The sequence below is a fragment of the Protopterus annectens genome, chromosome 4.part1 (assembly GCF_019279795.1).
Source record: "Protopterus annectens isolate FY-2018-M chromosome 4.part1, PAN1.0, whole genome shotgun sequence".
NCBI lineage: Eukaryota > Metazoa > Chordata > Ceratodontiformes > Protopteridae > Protopterus > Protopterus annectens.
Window position 1 is genome coordinate 570,857,202 of NC_056734.1, and position 14,210 is coordinate 570,871,411.

The 14,210-nt window shown below is 44.6% G+C and overlaps 1 protein-coding gene across 1 annotated transcript in view; it reads left to right on the forward strand.

Moving 5' to 3' along the window:
- ACTL6A (actin like 6A) overlaps nt 1-14,210 on the forward strand; it is a gene marked incomplete in the record, with an annotated part of 1,351,363 nt that overhangs the window by 1,235,597 nt on the left and 101,556 nt on the right. The window contains 1 exon segment of the mRNA XM_044070379.1: nt 6,235-6,321. Coding sequence (XP_043926314.1) covers nt 6,235-6,321 — 87 coding nt within the window.

Consider the following 14,210-nt stretch of genomic DNA (forward strand, 5'->3'; position numbering starts at 1 on the left):
TGGATCTGACATCTTTGCTTCCGGTCTCAAAACTAGAGACTTTGGTGCCCGCAGACCTTGCACCACGGACCCAATACTCCCCCTCTGTAGACCCGTTTCTGGGCCAAGCGTATAGCCCTTTTCTCGATCGTCCTGACTCTCCATCTGGAGTATCCACTAGATCCACCGGGAGCATTTTGGAATACGACGTGGTGCATCTTGTTGACCAGCTGTTGGTAGCCAGGGGGATTCCCCTCACTTTCTAAGACCCATTCACCAATAGGACTTGGGTTGCCTTATCCACGGACTGCATCTTACACTCCTCCTTCGACCATCTCTGTTCCGAAGCCTTCTGCTCAGACATCCTTCTTGGAACCCATCTCCTCCTCGGCGCCTAAGGTGCATCTCACTCCCACTCCGAGTTTGTCCCTTTGGTCTTCGGTTACCGCCGTACCTGTCCTTCCTCAATCTGGGTATTGGGGGACGGGCATGTCGGTCCAGGGTATGGTGCCGATTCTTCTCATTTTCTCCCTCTGCGCCGATGGCCACGTCTGTGCCGATCCTGCTTGAGGCTCCGTCCATGGGGGGGCAGGTCCGTTGGAAAGGGATGTGACCCTGGTCCCCAGGTTGTCTGTTTTGGGCTCCCATCCCTCTTCAGCCGGGCCTGCCTTCCGCGCGATTGGCTCTTGCTTCTGGTAGCACTCCCTTGATGTCTACTCCAGATTTCACCCCCTGAGGTACAGCGGTCACAGATCACCACCCAGGACACCAGGCAGAGAAGCCGCATAACACCCTTGTACAGGATACCTGCTCTTTCGAGTCATCCTCAGAGACCACCACTGGGGAGCCCCCGCGTAAGAAGACGTGCAATAGGAAACACATGGACTCGCCCGAAGAGTCCTTAATGGAAGACATGGATTACGATGATGGTAAATGGTCCCCACAGTCACCACCTAATTATCTCCTTCAGACACATCCCAGAGATATTAAAGCAAGAGAGGTGACTTGAAGCCCTCCAACCTTTCGTCTGAGGAGTCCATGTTCCTGCAGGCTTTTCATGCCCGGCCTTCTACCTCTTGGGTGACCCCACCTGTCGACAAGCTCGTCGTGCAACGTCCGTGGAAGAGTCCTGATTCCATTGAGATGATCCCTCGGAGACTAGACAAAATTCTTTCCCCTCTCGAGGACAACGCGCACTGGTCCAAAGGTTTACCAGTTGATGCTATGGTGGTGGTGGTGGCCACGAAAAAGTACTTGGCTGATGAAAGTCCCACTGTCCACCCACCCAACAGAGGAGTCCTGGGCAGTGGACAGACTTTTTGATAAAATCCCTGAATTATTTGGTACATTTTATGAGGCTCCAGTGGCATCTCTTCTCCGAACTCTCTAGGAAGCTCGCAGAACAGTTGTCTGACGAGGTCAGGGACAAAATGGTCTTCCAGCTCGCAACCCTGGAATTAATATCCAACTCATCCATGAGGTTGATCTTATAATTGACTGAAGGGGCGGCTAGAGCAGCATGTTCAGGCATTGTTTTGAGGCTGCATACCTGGATGCGCATTTGTGACCTCACGGATCCCTTCAAGTCTTCCTTTCTGAATGCTCCCATCGAAGCTTTGTCCCTTTTTGGTTCCAAAGTGAAGGACATGCTAGCCAGGTGGGAACAAGATGGAAAAACCCTCTCTGCCGTAGGCCTATGGTTTTCCAACCCGCAACGTACCTTCTCCAGGAATCAGAGGAGTGGGAAAATGTGGCATAAGAAATCTCAGCGTCCCTTCCGTGCCGCACGTAGTGATACCCCCAGAGGCAGAGGGGATAATTCCGGAAGACATCCCTATAGGAGCAGAAGGGGTCCTCTCAATAAAGGCTGCAGGGTCTCCTCTGGACAGCCTTATCAGCGCTCCTGAGAGGTGGCCCAATTGCTTACCTCTGGAAGCAGTCTGAGGTCGTTTCTCTCTGCACTAAGCTGCCTGGCAGTCTATCACCACTGATCGTTGGGTGCGGAACATTATCATCAGAAGTTGCACCATTCCCCTTTCTTGTCAGCCACAATTTCCAAGAAAACTTCCCGACATTCCACCCAGTCGAAGGGAAGAAGCAGCTTCACAGATTAGAAAACTGTCTCAAAAAAGTCTCATCCAACCATTCCCACCAGACCATCGTGGATCCGGATTTTACTCTAGATTCATTTTGGTGCCATAAAAGACAGGGGACTGGAGACTCATTTTGGATCTCAGCAGTTTAAACAAGCCTGTCATCCAAACTAAATTCCGGATGGTCACGGTTCAGTCCATCCTTCCCTTTTTAAGAGAAGGTGATTGTATGTGCTCCATAGATCTCTGGGATGCATATTACCACATCAAGATGGACAAATGCTCCAGGAGTCTGCTTCGCTTCCGGCTAGGAGCCAGTCATTATCAATTCCGTGCACTTCCATTCGGTCTCTACAGCCCCCAGAGTGTTCACGAAATGCATGGCAGTGGTAACTCACTTGAGACTAAAAGGATTCCGGGTGTTTCCATATCTAGACAACTGGCTCCTTTCTGCCCCCACCAAGCATCTTCTGGTAACAGCACTGCACCATACTCTCTCTGGCAAAATTCTTTGGAATAATGATACATTGGGAGAAGTCGAACCTTATCCCTACACAACAGAGTTCATTGGAGCAGTGTTCAATACTCAGTCCTGTCTGGTATCACTCCTTCACAGACTCCATCGACTGAGGCTTCAACTCCAGGTGATTCTTTCCCAAACAACAACCTCTGCAAGGGAAGTTCTTCAGGCCCTAGGCTCTCTGGCTGTGTCAATTCCAATACTGCATCTGGCAAAACTACATATGCGGATTCTGCAATGGCTCCATCTCTGTCCAATGATTCCCATACTGTCATCCCCTGGATTACAAGATTCGAATAGCCAACTCCTGCAAACAGGACCTGCTTTGGTGGATGAGGCCTGACGTAGATCTGTGGAGCCGCCCATTTCAACCCCCCCTAGTCCGCAGCCATTGTGACCACGGATGCTTCCCTCATCGGGTGGGGGGGGCCATTTCTGGGGAAAGACTGTCCAGGGCACATGGTCCACCTGCATATCAGTGTTCTGGAACTGAGAGACATGCTGTTAGCGTTGCAGGCCTTCCATTCGGCTCTCCCTTCCGGGACAATTGCAATTCAGTCAGACAATATGTCAGTGGCCTGGTACATCAACAAGCAAGGAGGAACCAAGTCCTAAACCCTATGTTGAGAAGCCATGAGAGTTTGGCAGTGGGCGATAGCTTCCAACCGCTTTCTGATAGCAATGCATATTCTGGGGCGCTCCAACATGATTGCAGACAAACTAAGCAGGTGCATCCTCATGCCCCACGAGTGGTCCCACAACCCCGAGTTGGTGTCTGTAATCTTCAGCCACTGGGGCCAGCCTTGCTGTGATCTTTTTGCTTCCCCATCAATCACCAAGTGCAGCAGGTACTTCGCCTTACTTCCCCCTGAGGGGGAGCCACCGAGGGACTGTCTGATCCACGATTGGCCCACGGGACATCTCTACTCCTATCCTCCCATTCCTCTGATCCCACAATTTCTAAAGAAAGCTCTTCGGTTGAGATCCAAGGTGATCCTCATAGCTCCATTCTGGACTCGACAAGTATTGTTCCACTTTCTTTGACCTCACCTCGTATACCCGCTGTGGATTCTGGACCCTCTACCAGATTTGATTACTCATCCACAAGGGTTGAGTCACCCAAACCTGTGCAGTCTTAAGCTGACACCTTGGTTTCACCACCTCCACTAGTCATCAGGCAAGCTAATCTCTCCTCCCCTGTTCGAGACATCATTCTGGCCTCCCACAAACCATCCACCAGAAGACTATATCAGGATAAGTGGAAAAGGTTCTCCATCTGGTCCAAGGATAACATGCTAGACCCATATTCAGCTCCAGTTACTGCAGTGCTTCAATATTTGGCCAAGTTTTTTGAAAATGGAGCCTCGGCCTCTACAGTACGAGTGCATCTAGCGGCAGTTTCCAATTTCCACAATGGTATAGATGGCACCCCCTTATCTTTTTACACCTCTGCAAGGCTTTCCTCAAGAGGATCTCTCACCTCAGAAAGCCCGTGGAGCCATGGAACCTCACTTTAGTCCTCCAGTCTTGGACTCGAAAACCCTTTGAGCCTGCTGCTAAGTGTGACCTTAAGTTTTTGTCTTTGAAATCTTTGTTTCTGGTAGCCATTACCTCTGCCAGAAGAGTCTCGGAACTGCAGGCATTGTGTATCAAGAGGCTGTATCTGGTCTTTCATAAAGACAGAGTGTCACTTCGGAGGTACCCATCCTTTCTTCCCAAAGTTGTTTCTAAATTCTCTGTTAACCAGTCCATTGATTTACCAGTGTTTTTTCCGAATTTTGCCAATAGAGGGGAGTATTGCCTTCACTCCTTAGACGTGCATAGACAATTGAGATTTTACCTAGACAGGACCAAACCTATCCGTAAATCTGATCAGCTTTTCATTTCCTTTTTGGGACCCAAAATGGGAGAGGCTGTTTCCAAGGTTACATTATCAAGATGGCTAAGGGACTGCATACGTTTCACCTATTCCCTCCATAGTGAAACCATGGCAAAACTCAAAGCCCATTCCACTAGATCTATGGCAGCTTCTATGACATCTGGGCAGCAGCTACTTGGGCTAAGCCTCATACCTTTGTCAATCATTACAAATTGGTCTTGGTTTCCAGAGGGAGAGCTGCCTTCAGTTCAGTGGTACTCTGGAATATTTTTCCATAAGGGCCGCCCATGGACCTCAAAGTAGCTTGGGATTCTGTCCCATCATTGATGAATGGAAAGAAGATGAACAACATCAGATAAAGAAGTCATGTCTTACCATAACGTTCCATCTGTGTTGTTCATCTTCTTTCATTCATCACTTCCCACCCTCTTTCCCCCTCCAAAGATTCCTGGGGGATGCTTTGGGTCTGAGTAGTGCCCTAGGTTACTTGCGCAGAAGTGGCCTCGGCTTTACTTCCCCTTTCTTAGCAAACTCTATCTGAGGTAACAGGGAGAAGGGCATTCTGGGTGGAGACTGAGTTTTTTAGTTGGCGCTAGCTTGGTAATAGGCTGACTTGGTTCCGAGGTCTCGGAACCAAAGCCATCAGTGATTGAAAGAAGATGAACATCACAGATGAAAGGTTATGGTAAGACATAACTTCTTTTCTTTTGTTTTTTTAATATTGACAGTTATTCTTATATCAATAACCCATGCCCAGAAGTGGGTTATTGCTGTTATACAAAGACATTTAAGAAAAAAAAAAAAAATTATTTTTCTTAAATAATGGCATTGTATAATGCCTCCTTGCTGCCCTTCCGCAGCTGTCTGGTATTCTGTGGAAGTTCTGATGTACTGTGCATGCGTATGCTTACACAGTACATCAGAGCTGTGGGCAAAAGCAACGGAGAAAGCAAGATCTCCATTGCTTTTTTACAAAATGTCTCGCTATGTTAAAGGAGTTTAACATAGTGAGACAGTTTTGAAGAAAGCAACGGAGAAAGCAAGATCTCCGTTGCTTTTTACAAAGTGTCTCGCTATGTTAAACGAGTTTAACATAGCGAGACACCTTTAAAAAAAGCAACGGAGATAGGAGATCTCAGTTACTTTTTCTAAAGCTGTCTCGCTATGTTAAACTCCTTTAACATAGCGAGACAGTGCAGCAACGCAGATCTAGCGTTCTTTGTTGCTGTAAAAAAAGTTATACTAATGGACTAAGTACGGGCGACCGGACCTTTCCATTACTATAACTCTGATTTACAACGTGCACGCTGACCAATCAGTGTGCATGTTTTGGAATATTAATGGGCAGGGGGGGTCATTGTATAATGGGTTGTATCACACGTGGTTTACTATTTAATGTACATTTGATGGTCCATATTTTCTGAAGTTTCAAGTTATTTGTAAGGAAGGACAACACTCTCCATTCTATTCTATAATGTAGTTTGTAGTGATTATCCAGTGTCAGCATCACATTTTAAAAATAATATAAAATGTATTTCACTTTTCACTGTAAATGGAACAGGAACCTCTTCATCAGCAAAAAAAGTATAAAGTCAGTGATGTATTAGGAATTTCTGAGCCTGTGTATGTTGCAAAACCTGAATTCCACAGTTTTAATGTAAATGTTATAGGACAGCTGTGGAATACAGTACATTTTCTGTAACCTACTCACACATCATCTGGTATTATTGTTTAATCAGTGTTACATATTTTCTGCATTTCAGAGTATGAGATTGAAGCTGATAGTAAACAATACAACTGTGGAACGTAGATTTAGCTCTTGGATTGGTGGCTCTATATTGGCTTCCCTGGTAAGTAAATTACATTAATCCGTAAACTAGAAACAGGTGGACTCAATATGCCTGTAGCAGAAATAAATTATTTAATTGCATTTCAATATGTTGCAAAATGCATTTTTTTAGTGTTTTTCATTAGCATTTCAGTCTTCCATTTCTGTATTTTACTTGGATGTCAGTAGGGAAGGATTTTGGTAAGACAGTAATTAACCAGATATTTAATGGCTTTTGTACATTGTTAAAGTAATGTGTCTAAATAGTTATGGTGATCCCTAGAGTAGTGGGTTACAAGTAATTTGGAGTAACTAAACTGCCACAGAGAAGTCTTGTTTTGACCCAAGCCTTTGGATTAAGAATTGCAAATGCCAGCAATTATTCCATTTTCTGCCTTTTTTGCATATTTATTTTCTGAGCATGAGCAACAGTCTTGATATTTGTATAATTCATCCTGTTTCTCATAGTATAGGAGTCATTTGTAATCTGTCTCATATACAGTGTATGATTTATGAAATGCTGCAGGTTGGACGCGAGTCCTCTGAGATGTCCCTAGGTATGTGTAGCTACATTTCCTTGCCATGACCATTGGAGAGAAGTCGGGCTGTAAAAGGAAGGTTCCTTTTTCTGCTACCTGCAGTAAATTCCAGTCCCCTCTTACCTATTGGCAGATTCTCCATTCAAATGTTGGCTTAATTCTTGGTATACTTCCTGCTAATTTATAAATATAATATCCTGTATAACTGTTATCCTTAAGGATCTGTTTCCTTTTTTGTTGCATTCCCCCCCCCCCCCCGCATATATGCATTATATATTTTATTTGGTTCTTTGAATATTTTTTGGTTCTTTGAACATTTCCTGTTGTGACTTTCTGTCAATAAAAAGGAGGTTTTACTACTCTGCTGTCGTTGTCCGAGCCTTGGATTTTGTTCGTGGGCACCCTATCTGGATAGTTGGAAATACTTAGAAATATGCCTGAAAAGTGCATTATGTTCATATTTTAATCTTGGTGGACAAATGGTTCAGAATTCAGTTTTTCAGCATACAGTTAGTTTTTCCTACATAGAATGAGCTGCAGTCTTGACAGACAGCCAGGTAAACAACATTCTTTCTTCTACAGTCTGCATGCATTTCAAAATAATGTTGTTTTCCTGATACAGGGTGTACATAGGATTCTACTTCCACAATTCTGCACTTTTGTGTACCTGCACATTGTGAAAAATTGTTCCAACTTTTTTTCTGTCTTCCCTTCATGGCATAATAAATCCTTCAGATTTTTATTTCTTCTAAAGCCAAAAACTGTTTTTTCTCCCACTACCTTGGTTAGTTTTTCATCTGTCAGCAAAACATTCCAATTTTGTTTTATTGTATCACATATCCCCCTATGTTATTACTATATGTTAACATTAGCCTCACATTATCCATCTGTGAGGCTCTAGACTGAACAGGTGTTCCATCCTTCTGTCTGTGGGAGAACCAAGGCCTAGACCTATTACTTCTGTATTGCTTACTCTTAGTAGTAACATCTTTAACTCTATTTTCATTGTATTTCCTTCAACAGAAGTTACTCTCTAACTTGTCTATTACTTGCTCAAAATGTGTATCCTGCGTTTATATACGTAAAATTCTATCAATCTGCCCTCTTATTACACCATTGAACATATACCTTAGATGCATGCTGTCATAAGATAGCATGCTATTCTTCCAACAGCTTTTTCTGAATAAGGTCATGTCCAAAACTCCATTCTCATCCCTCAGCAATTTTACATCCAAAAAGTCCAAAGCTCTACTGGAATACTGCATGGTGAAATTAAGGAAAGTGGTCGTAGATTCCAAATATTCAACAAATTTTTGTAAATCCAGGGTCTGTTATATCATCGAACGCTTAAAAAAGCGAACGCTGATTGATCGATCTAATTTAAGCGAAAGCTTACAATCTCGAACTGTCAGATCAGTGATTTTTTTTCCCTGGGAAAAAAATCGCTGATCCAAAACACACACACACAAGACAAGCACACCAAACAAACAGAAATCCACACACATACACCTAAAATCTGATACCTAACCCTACACTAAACTATGCACACACCACTAACTACCCACTTACCTTAACCCAAACCCTAACCCTAAGGTCTGTCACTATCGCACACTCACCTCACCCGCTCCCTAACCCTAACTCACTTAAATCCGCCCTAACCCTCATGTCCACTCAATCGCACACACACCTAACCCGAGCCCTAACTCACCCTAACACTCACATCCACACAATCGCACACTTACCTGAATCCGACCAGTAACTTTTCACCATAACACTGAAAATACTGAAGCAACAGAAACGGACAACTGAATTCTTTCCCTAGGAAAAAATTCAAGTTTCTGCTGCTTCGATATTTTGCAGTTTCACGAAAATAAGTTCGATCAATCAGCGTTCGCTTTTTTAAGCGTTCGAGGATATAATATAGACCCGTAAATCCACAACCCCCCCCCCCCCAAACAAAAAAAGTCATCCACAAAATGCACATAGAAAATTAACTTGTCCTTCATGGATGTTGACCTCCATGTATAACTTCGTTCTCCCAGTAAGCCAACACTAAATTTGCGTAAGTGTTAACATTGTTGCATGAGTGTATTATACGGAATGAAGGACAGAACTATATTATGGTTACACTAGATGTAAAGAATTTATTTACCGTCATTACCAATAACTATGGCATATCAGCCATAGAACACATACTATCACAAGTAGCTAACTTTGAGCTTGATAACATTAGGCTGATAAGTGATTTGCTTAAAATAGTTCATAGGTTCATAAGTTCATACTAGGCTATCTGCCCTAGGGCATTTATAAGCCTAGCCAGAATGTGTTTGGCTTTCGCCACCCATTTTTAATTTATTTTGCTATGCCCTTTTTCAAGGTTAGTATACTGTGCCTCTGTCTAACAGTGACACAGAAGTGATACCCGGGGTAAACCTACGATCTCCCATCCACTCATCAAGATTCCTCTAGAAGAGAGTCAATGAGGGACTCTGTCTAACCTGGACTGGGATTTTATTCCAGAGTGAAGGGAGCCTCTGGGTTATGAATCTGTCCCTCCAGCATGTCCTATTTATTTCAGTGCTGAGGTTCAAGTCTCTCGAGCGCGTAGCTCGATGGGATTTGGATTTTCTGAGGTGCAGCATGTCCATTGATTCCGGGTTGGGCATGGCTTTATACGTCAGGCACAGATCGCCTCTGAGCAGGCGGCATGCCACTGAGTAGAGCTGGAGTTTCTTTAACCGGGCAGCATATGGCATCTGTTTGAGCCCTTTGATCCTCTTGGTGAGGTACTTTTGGGGTCTTTCCAGTTGCTGCAGGTGTCTGGTAAGGTACATCCCAAAAGGGGCATTGTACTCAATTATGGGCCTGATGAAGGATGAGTAAAGAGGCACGATGACCTCCCCTGATCTAGATGTGAATCCCTTCATGATTAGGTGGGCTATATAAAATATTTTTCTAACCACTTTGGCCACGTGGTTGTCAAATGAGAGATTGCTATCAACTTGGGCCCCCAGGTCCCTAATTACTTCTTCTGTACTTAATGGATTACCACCTATGTGGTAATTTGTGGGGACTTTGTTTTTGCCAAAGGGGATGACTGTACACTTTTTGGCATTTAGCTTGTGGCCATGGCTTTGGCACCAGCTGTCTGTTTCTATGAGGCCCTTTTGGAGGATGCTTGTGTCAGCAGTCATCTGCGAACTTGGTCAGCCACAGTCCTTCCGTGTTGGCCTGTACCTCCGAGAAATATATACCGAACAAGAGAGGTCCCAGGACTGAGCCTTGTGGGACACCACTTGTAACTGGTTTGGAGTCTGACATGGCTCCAGCAATTCTAACCATGTGGGTTCTGTCCTTGAGCCAGTTTGCAATCCATCTAGTGACATAGGGGTTTATATTTAAGCTGGTGAGCTTATCTATAATGCCCGAGTGGGGTATTGTATCAAAGGCTTTTGCGAGGTCCAGGTAGGCTGTGTGGACCACCTTCCCCTCGTCAATGGCCTTGGTGACTGTTTCAAAGAAATCAACCAGGTTTAAGAGGCAGGATCTGCCCTTAACAAAGCTGGACTGGGTAGGATTCAGTGTCTGTAGGTGCCCAATATCTTTATTTATGAGGCCATGATGATCCTTTCCATAGTTTTGCAGACCAAGCTAGTGAGGCTTATGGGGCGATAGTTTCCAGGATCCGTTGAGGCACCACCTTTATGGAGAGGGACCACTGTTGCTGTACGCCACTCTTTGGGCACATATCCTGTAGTAAGGCTGAGATTGAACAGTAGTTTTATGTTTGGGTTTAGCTCTTCTTGGAGTTCATGTAGAATGCAGCCCAGGACACCGTCTGGTCCCATTGATGCTGTGTTTTTTGCTTTGGAGAGGGCGGCTCTTACCTGAGCATCTGAGATGTCAGGGGGGGCAGCACTCTGCTGGGATAGATATTTGCCCTTTTGGTGGGGAGAAGTTTGCGCTGAACCTGTCAGCTAGGATGTTGGCAATGTTTGTGGGTTCAGTGTATTTTTTGTCATTTTGGACTAATTCTGAGCATATCTGGGAATTACCACCCAGGTTCCTAACATAACTAAAGAAAGCCTTGTGATTATCCTTAGTGTCCTGTGCAATTTTTCTCTCGAAGCTGGCCTTAGACAATTTTATGAGTGCCCATAGTTTTTGCTAATACTGATCAGTGATGCCTTCCCTTTTGGGATTTTGCTCTATCATTTAGTAGCTTCCTCCTTCTATTGTATAGTTTGTTTATGGTTGGGGTCCACCAGACAGGACGTCTGCCTTTGGAGGATTGGGTCTTGGTTTTATTTGGGATCGCATGATCCATGCATTCCTGAAGGTGTTCATAGAATGCGTTTATAAAGGATTCTGCGGTCTGGGCCGTATTTTCCACAGGCCCGGGGCTTTGAAGGATTCCACCTCGGTTTTGAGGAGTGTGAAATTTGCTTTAGAGAAGCTTTTCACTGTGGTTTTCTGGGCAGGGGGTGGGGTCGGGATGTGAATATCCAGTGAGATTAGTTTATGGTCTGATCTTACCAGTGAGGGATACACTTCTGGTCTGGAGCATAGAGTCCCCATGTTGGTGATGATCAGGTCCAGTATGTTTTCCCCTCTTGTGGGAGTGGTAACAAGTTGTTCCATAGCATTTGAGTTTATAAATTCTAGGAACCTTTGGGCTAGGGTGTTGGAGCTAGAGTAATGCTCCCAGTCTATGTTTGGGTAGTTGAAGTCGCCCAATGTAATGGTGTTTGGAGAGACCTTCATATTTTCCAGTGTTCTCAGGAAGGCCGAGTGGGGTTCCTGGGTTTGGGAGGGTGGTCTGTAGCAGGCTATAAACTGGAAGGCAGTTTTACCCACTGTTAGTTGCACATGGATAGTCTCTGATGCTTTGTGCTTTGCCACCAACCTGGAGGTGTGGGTATCTTTGATGAATATCGATACTCCCCCTCCTTTTGTGGTTCGGTCCAAGTTTTGGGGCCGAAAAGCATGGTATGAGGTATAACCTGGTAGTGCTGGGGTGCTCTTGGGAGCCCTGAACCAGGTTTCTGTTACTGCACAGATATCCATGTTCTCCATGCTAAGGAGAGTTTCGAGTGCGTGCATCTTGAGGTTTAGACTTCTGGCGTTGCATTACTCTTAGTTTCTTATCCCTTGTGATACTTATGGAGGTGGGTTTGTCTTTTGAGCCTTGCCTAAAAAAGGCACTATGGGGGTAGCAAGAGCCTTTGCTAATATCCGAAAGCCCAGGGGTGACAGGTGCAAGCCGTCCCTAGCGAAGCATCGTGGCTTGTCGAGCATATCATCCCAAGCTGACAGGCATTGGATCCCCTTTGAATGACACAAGTACTTAAGCCAATTGTTGAAATTGATCATCTTGTCTTCATATTGTGGCATCATTCTTGGTGAGGGTAAGATGCTACTCAAGGTCAGGGTCATACCGGCCTGGGCTACATGCTCAGAGAGCTCCTTTATGTCTCTTATGTAGTCCAGGGAGGTATGTCTCAGGTCATTCACACCAGCATGGACAATGACCGAGTCATATTTGTACTTGCCTTGGAGTGACCTGAGTGCTTGTGTTGTGGCGGATCCTAGCGCCCGACAGGCTGCTCACTGTGGCCCTCTCCTTGTTCAGCCTGGTGAGCGGGACGTCAGTGTGCCTGACGATAGTCACCTATTACAAGTGTATCAGGTGTGTTGTTTAGTCTTAAGGGCTGTGACTGTTCGGCACACTGGCTTTGTGAGATATGTGTTGCACGTGTTTTGTTTTGGGGTAGCGGTTGCTTGGGTGTCTGCTTTGGAGGTCTCTGCTGCTTAGGCAGATCTTTATTTAGAGCCTCCGAGTATGTTTTTGTGTGATTATGTGTTTGGTTTGCTGTCGTGGTAGGTCTATGTGAGACTGGAATTTGAGTGTGGTTTCCTTCTCCTCCTGACTGGTTATGCAGGACTGAGTTGAGAGAGCTTAGCCTCCAGTTTGGCTATATGGTTGCATCTCTCACATGTGTTGGAATTTGTTGGGAGGAGGAGAGGGTTGTCTGTGTACATGAGGCAGTGTAACATTGCCTCAAGATTCCCAGATTCACCAGCTGGACTGGAGAGGAGATTGACAACTGACCTTTGGACATGCTAGAATAATATTGGGAATTCCTTAATTGAAAACAAGGGCCAGTGGGGAGTGAGGGTGTAGTGCTTTTAATTTTTAGTGCTGACTTATATAATTGCTTTAGTGAGCAAGTGCCAGGTAACTTAAGTGCAATGTGTTACAGGTAACTTAAATGCAAAAACGACAAACAGTAACTTTCTTTCAAGTGAAACAAGGAAATAAGTACAGTAAGCAATGCAGATATCACTAGTGATCCACAGAAGCGCTGAGAAGCCGCGTATTAAGTGGAATTAACGTTCCAGGGAAATAACAAGCAAACAAACAACAAGCATATAAACAAAGCTAGATTCAGCAGGCCTGGATCTAGTCTGTGCTACAGCAAACAAGGTGTACCAATTTCAGTAAGATACAGTTCAAATATTCAGGCACTATAAACCTTTAACCAGAAATTCCCAGCTCAGAAGGGCAGAGTCCAGCCTCTTCTCCCACAAGAGTGCAGACCACGAACCTTCTTAATGTAAAATAACTGGCCTGAAGCCCAAGTGCTTAAACCAGAACTAATACACTTTAAGAATAACAGACACTGGGCTCTCAATCAGCAGTTCCCAACTTAGAAGGATGAAAGCTACCTGTCCTGCCACCACAGTGCATGCCACAAACATTCCTAATGTAAAACAACTGGTCTGAAGCCCAAGTGCTTAATCCAAAAGACTTAGAGTGATAGCTACACTTTAATCAAGTTACTACCAAGCAGTAATAAATACAATTGAATACTTTAGAGAATGCCTGGATTACTGCTCAAGTTACACAAACAAAGCTAGATCCAGCAGGCCCGAATCCAGTCTATGCCACAGCAAACAAGGCGCACCAACTTCAGTAAGAAGCAGTTCAGATATGCATGCACTATAAGCCTTTAACCAGAAATTCCCAGCTCAGAAGGGCAGAGTCCAGCCTCTCCTCCCACAAGAGTGCAGACCACGAACCCTCTTAATGTAAAATAACTGGCCTGAAAGCCCAAGTGTTTAAACCAGAATTAATACACTTTTAGAATAACAGACACTGAGCCCTCAATCAGCAGTTCCCAACCTAGAAGGATGTAAGCTACCTGTTCTGCCACTACAGTGCAGACCACAAACCCTCTCAGTGCAAAACAACTGGTCCAAAGCCCAAGTGTTTAAACCAAAAGGCTTAGAATGAGTTACGCCAAGCAGTAATAAATACAATTGAGTACTTTTAAGATGATGCAAAAGTAAAATAAAGTAGGTAGAAACA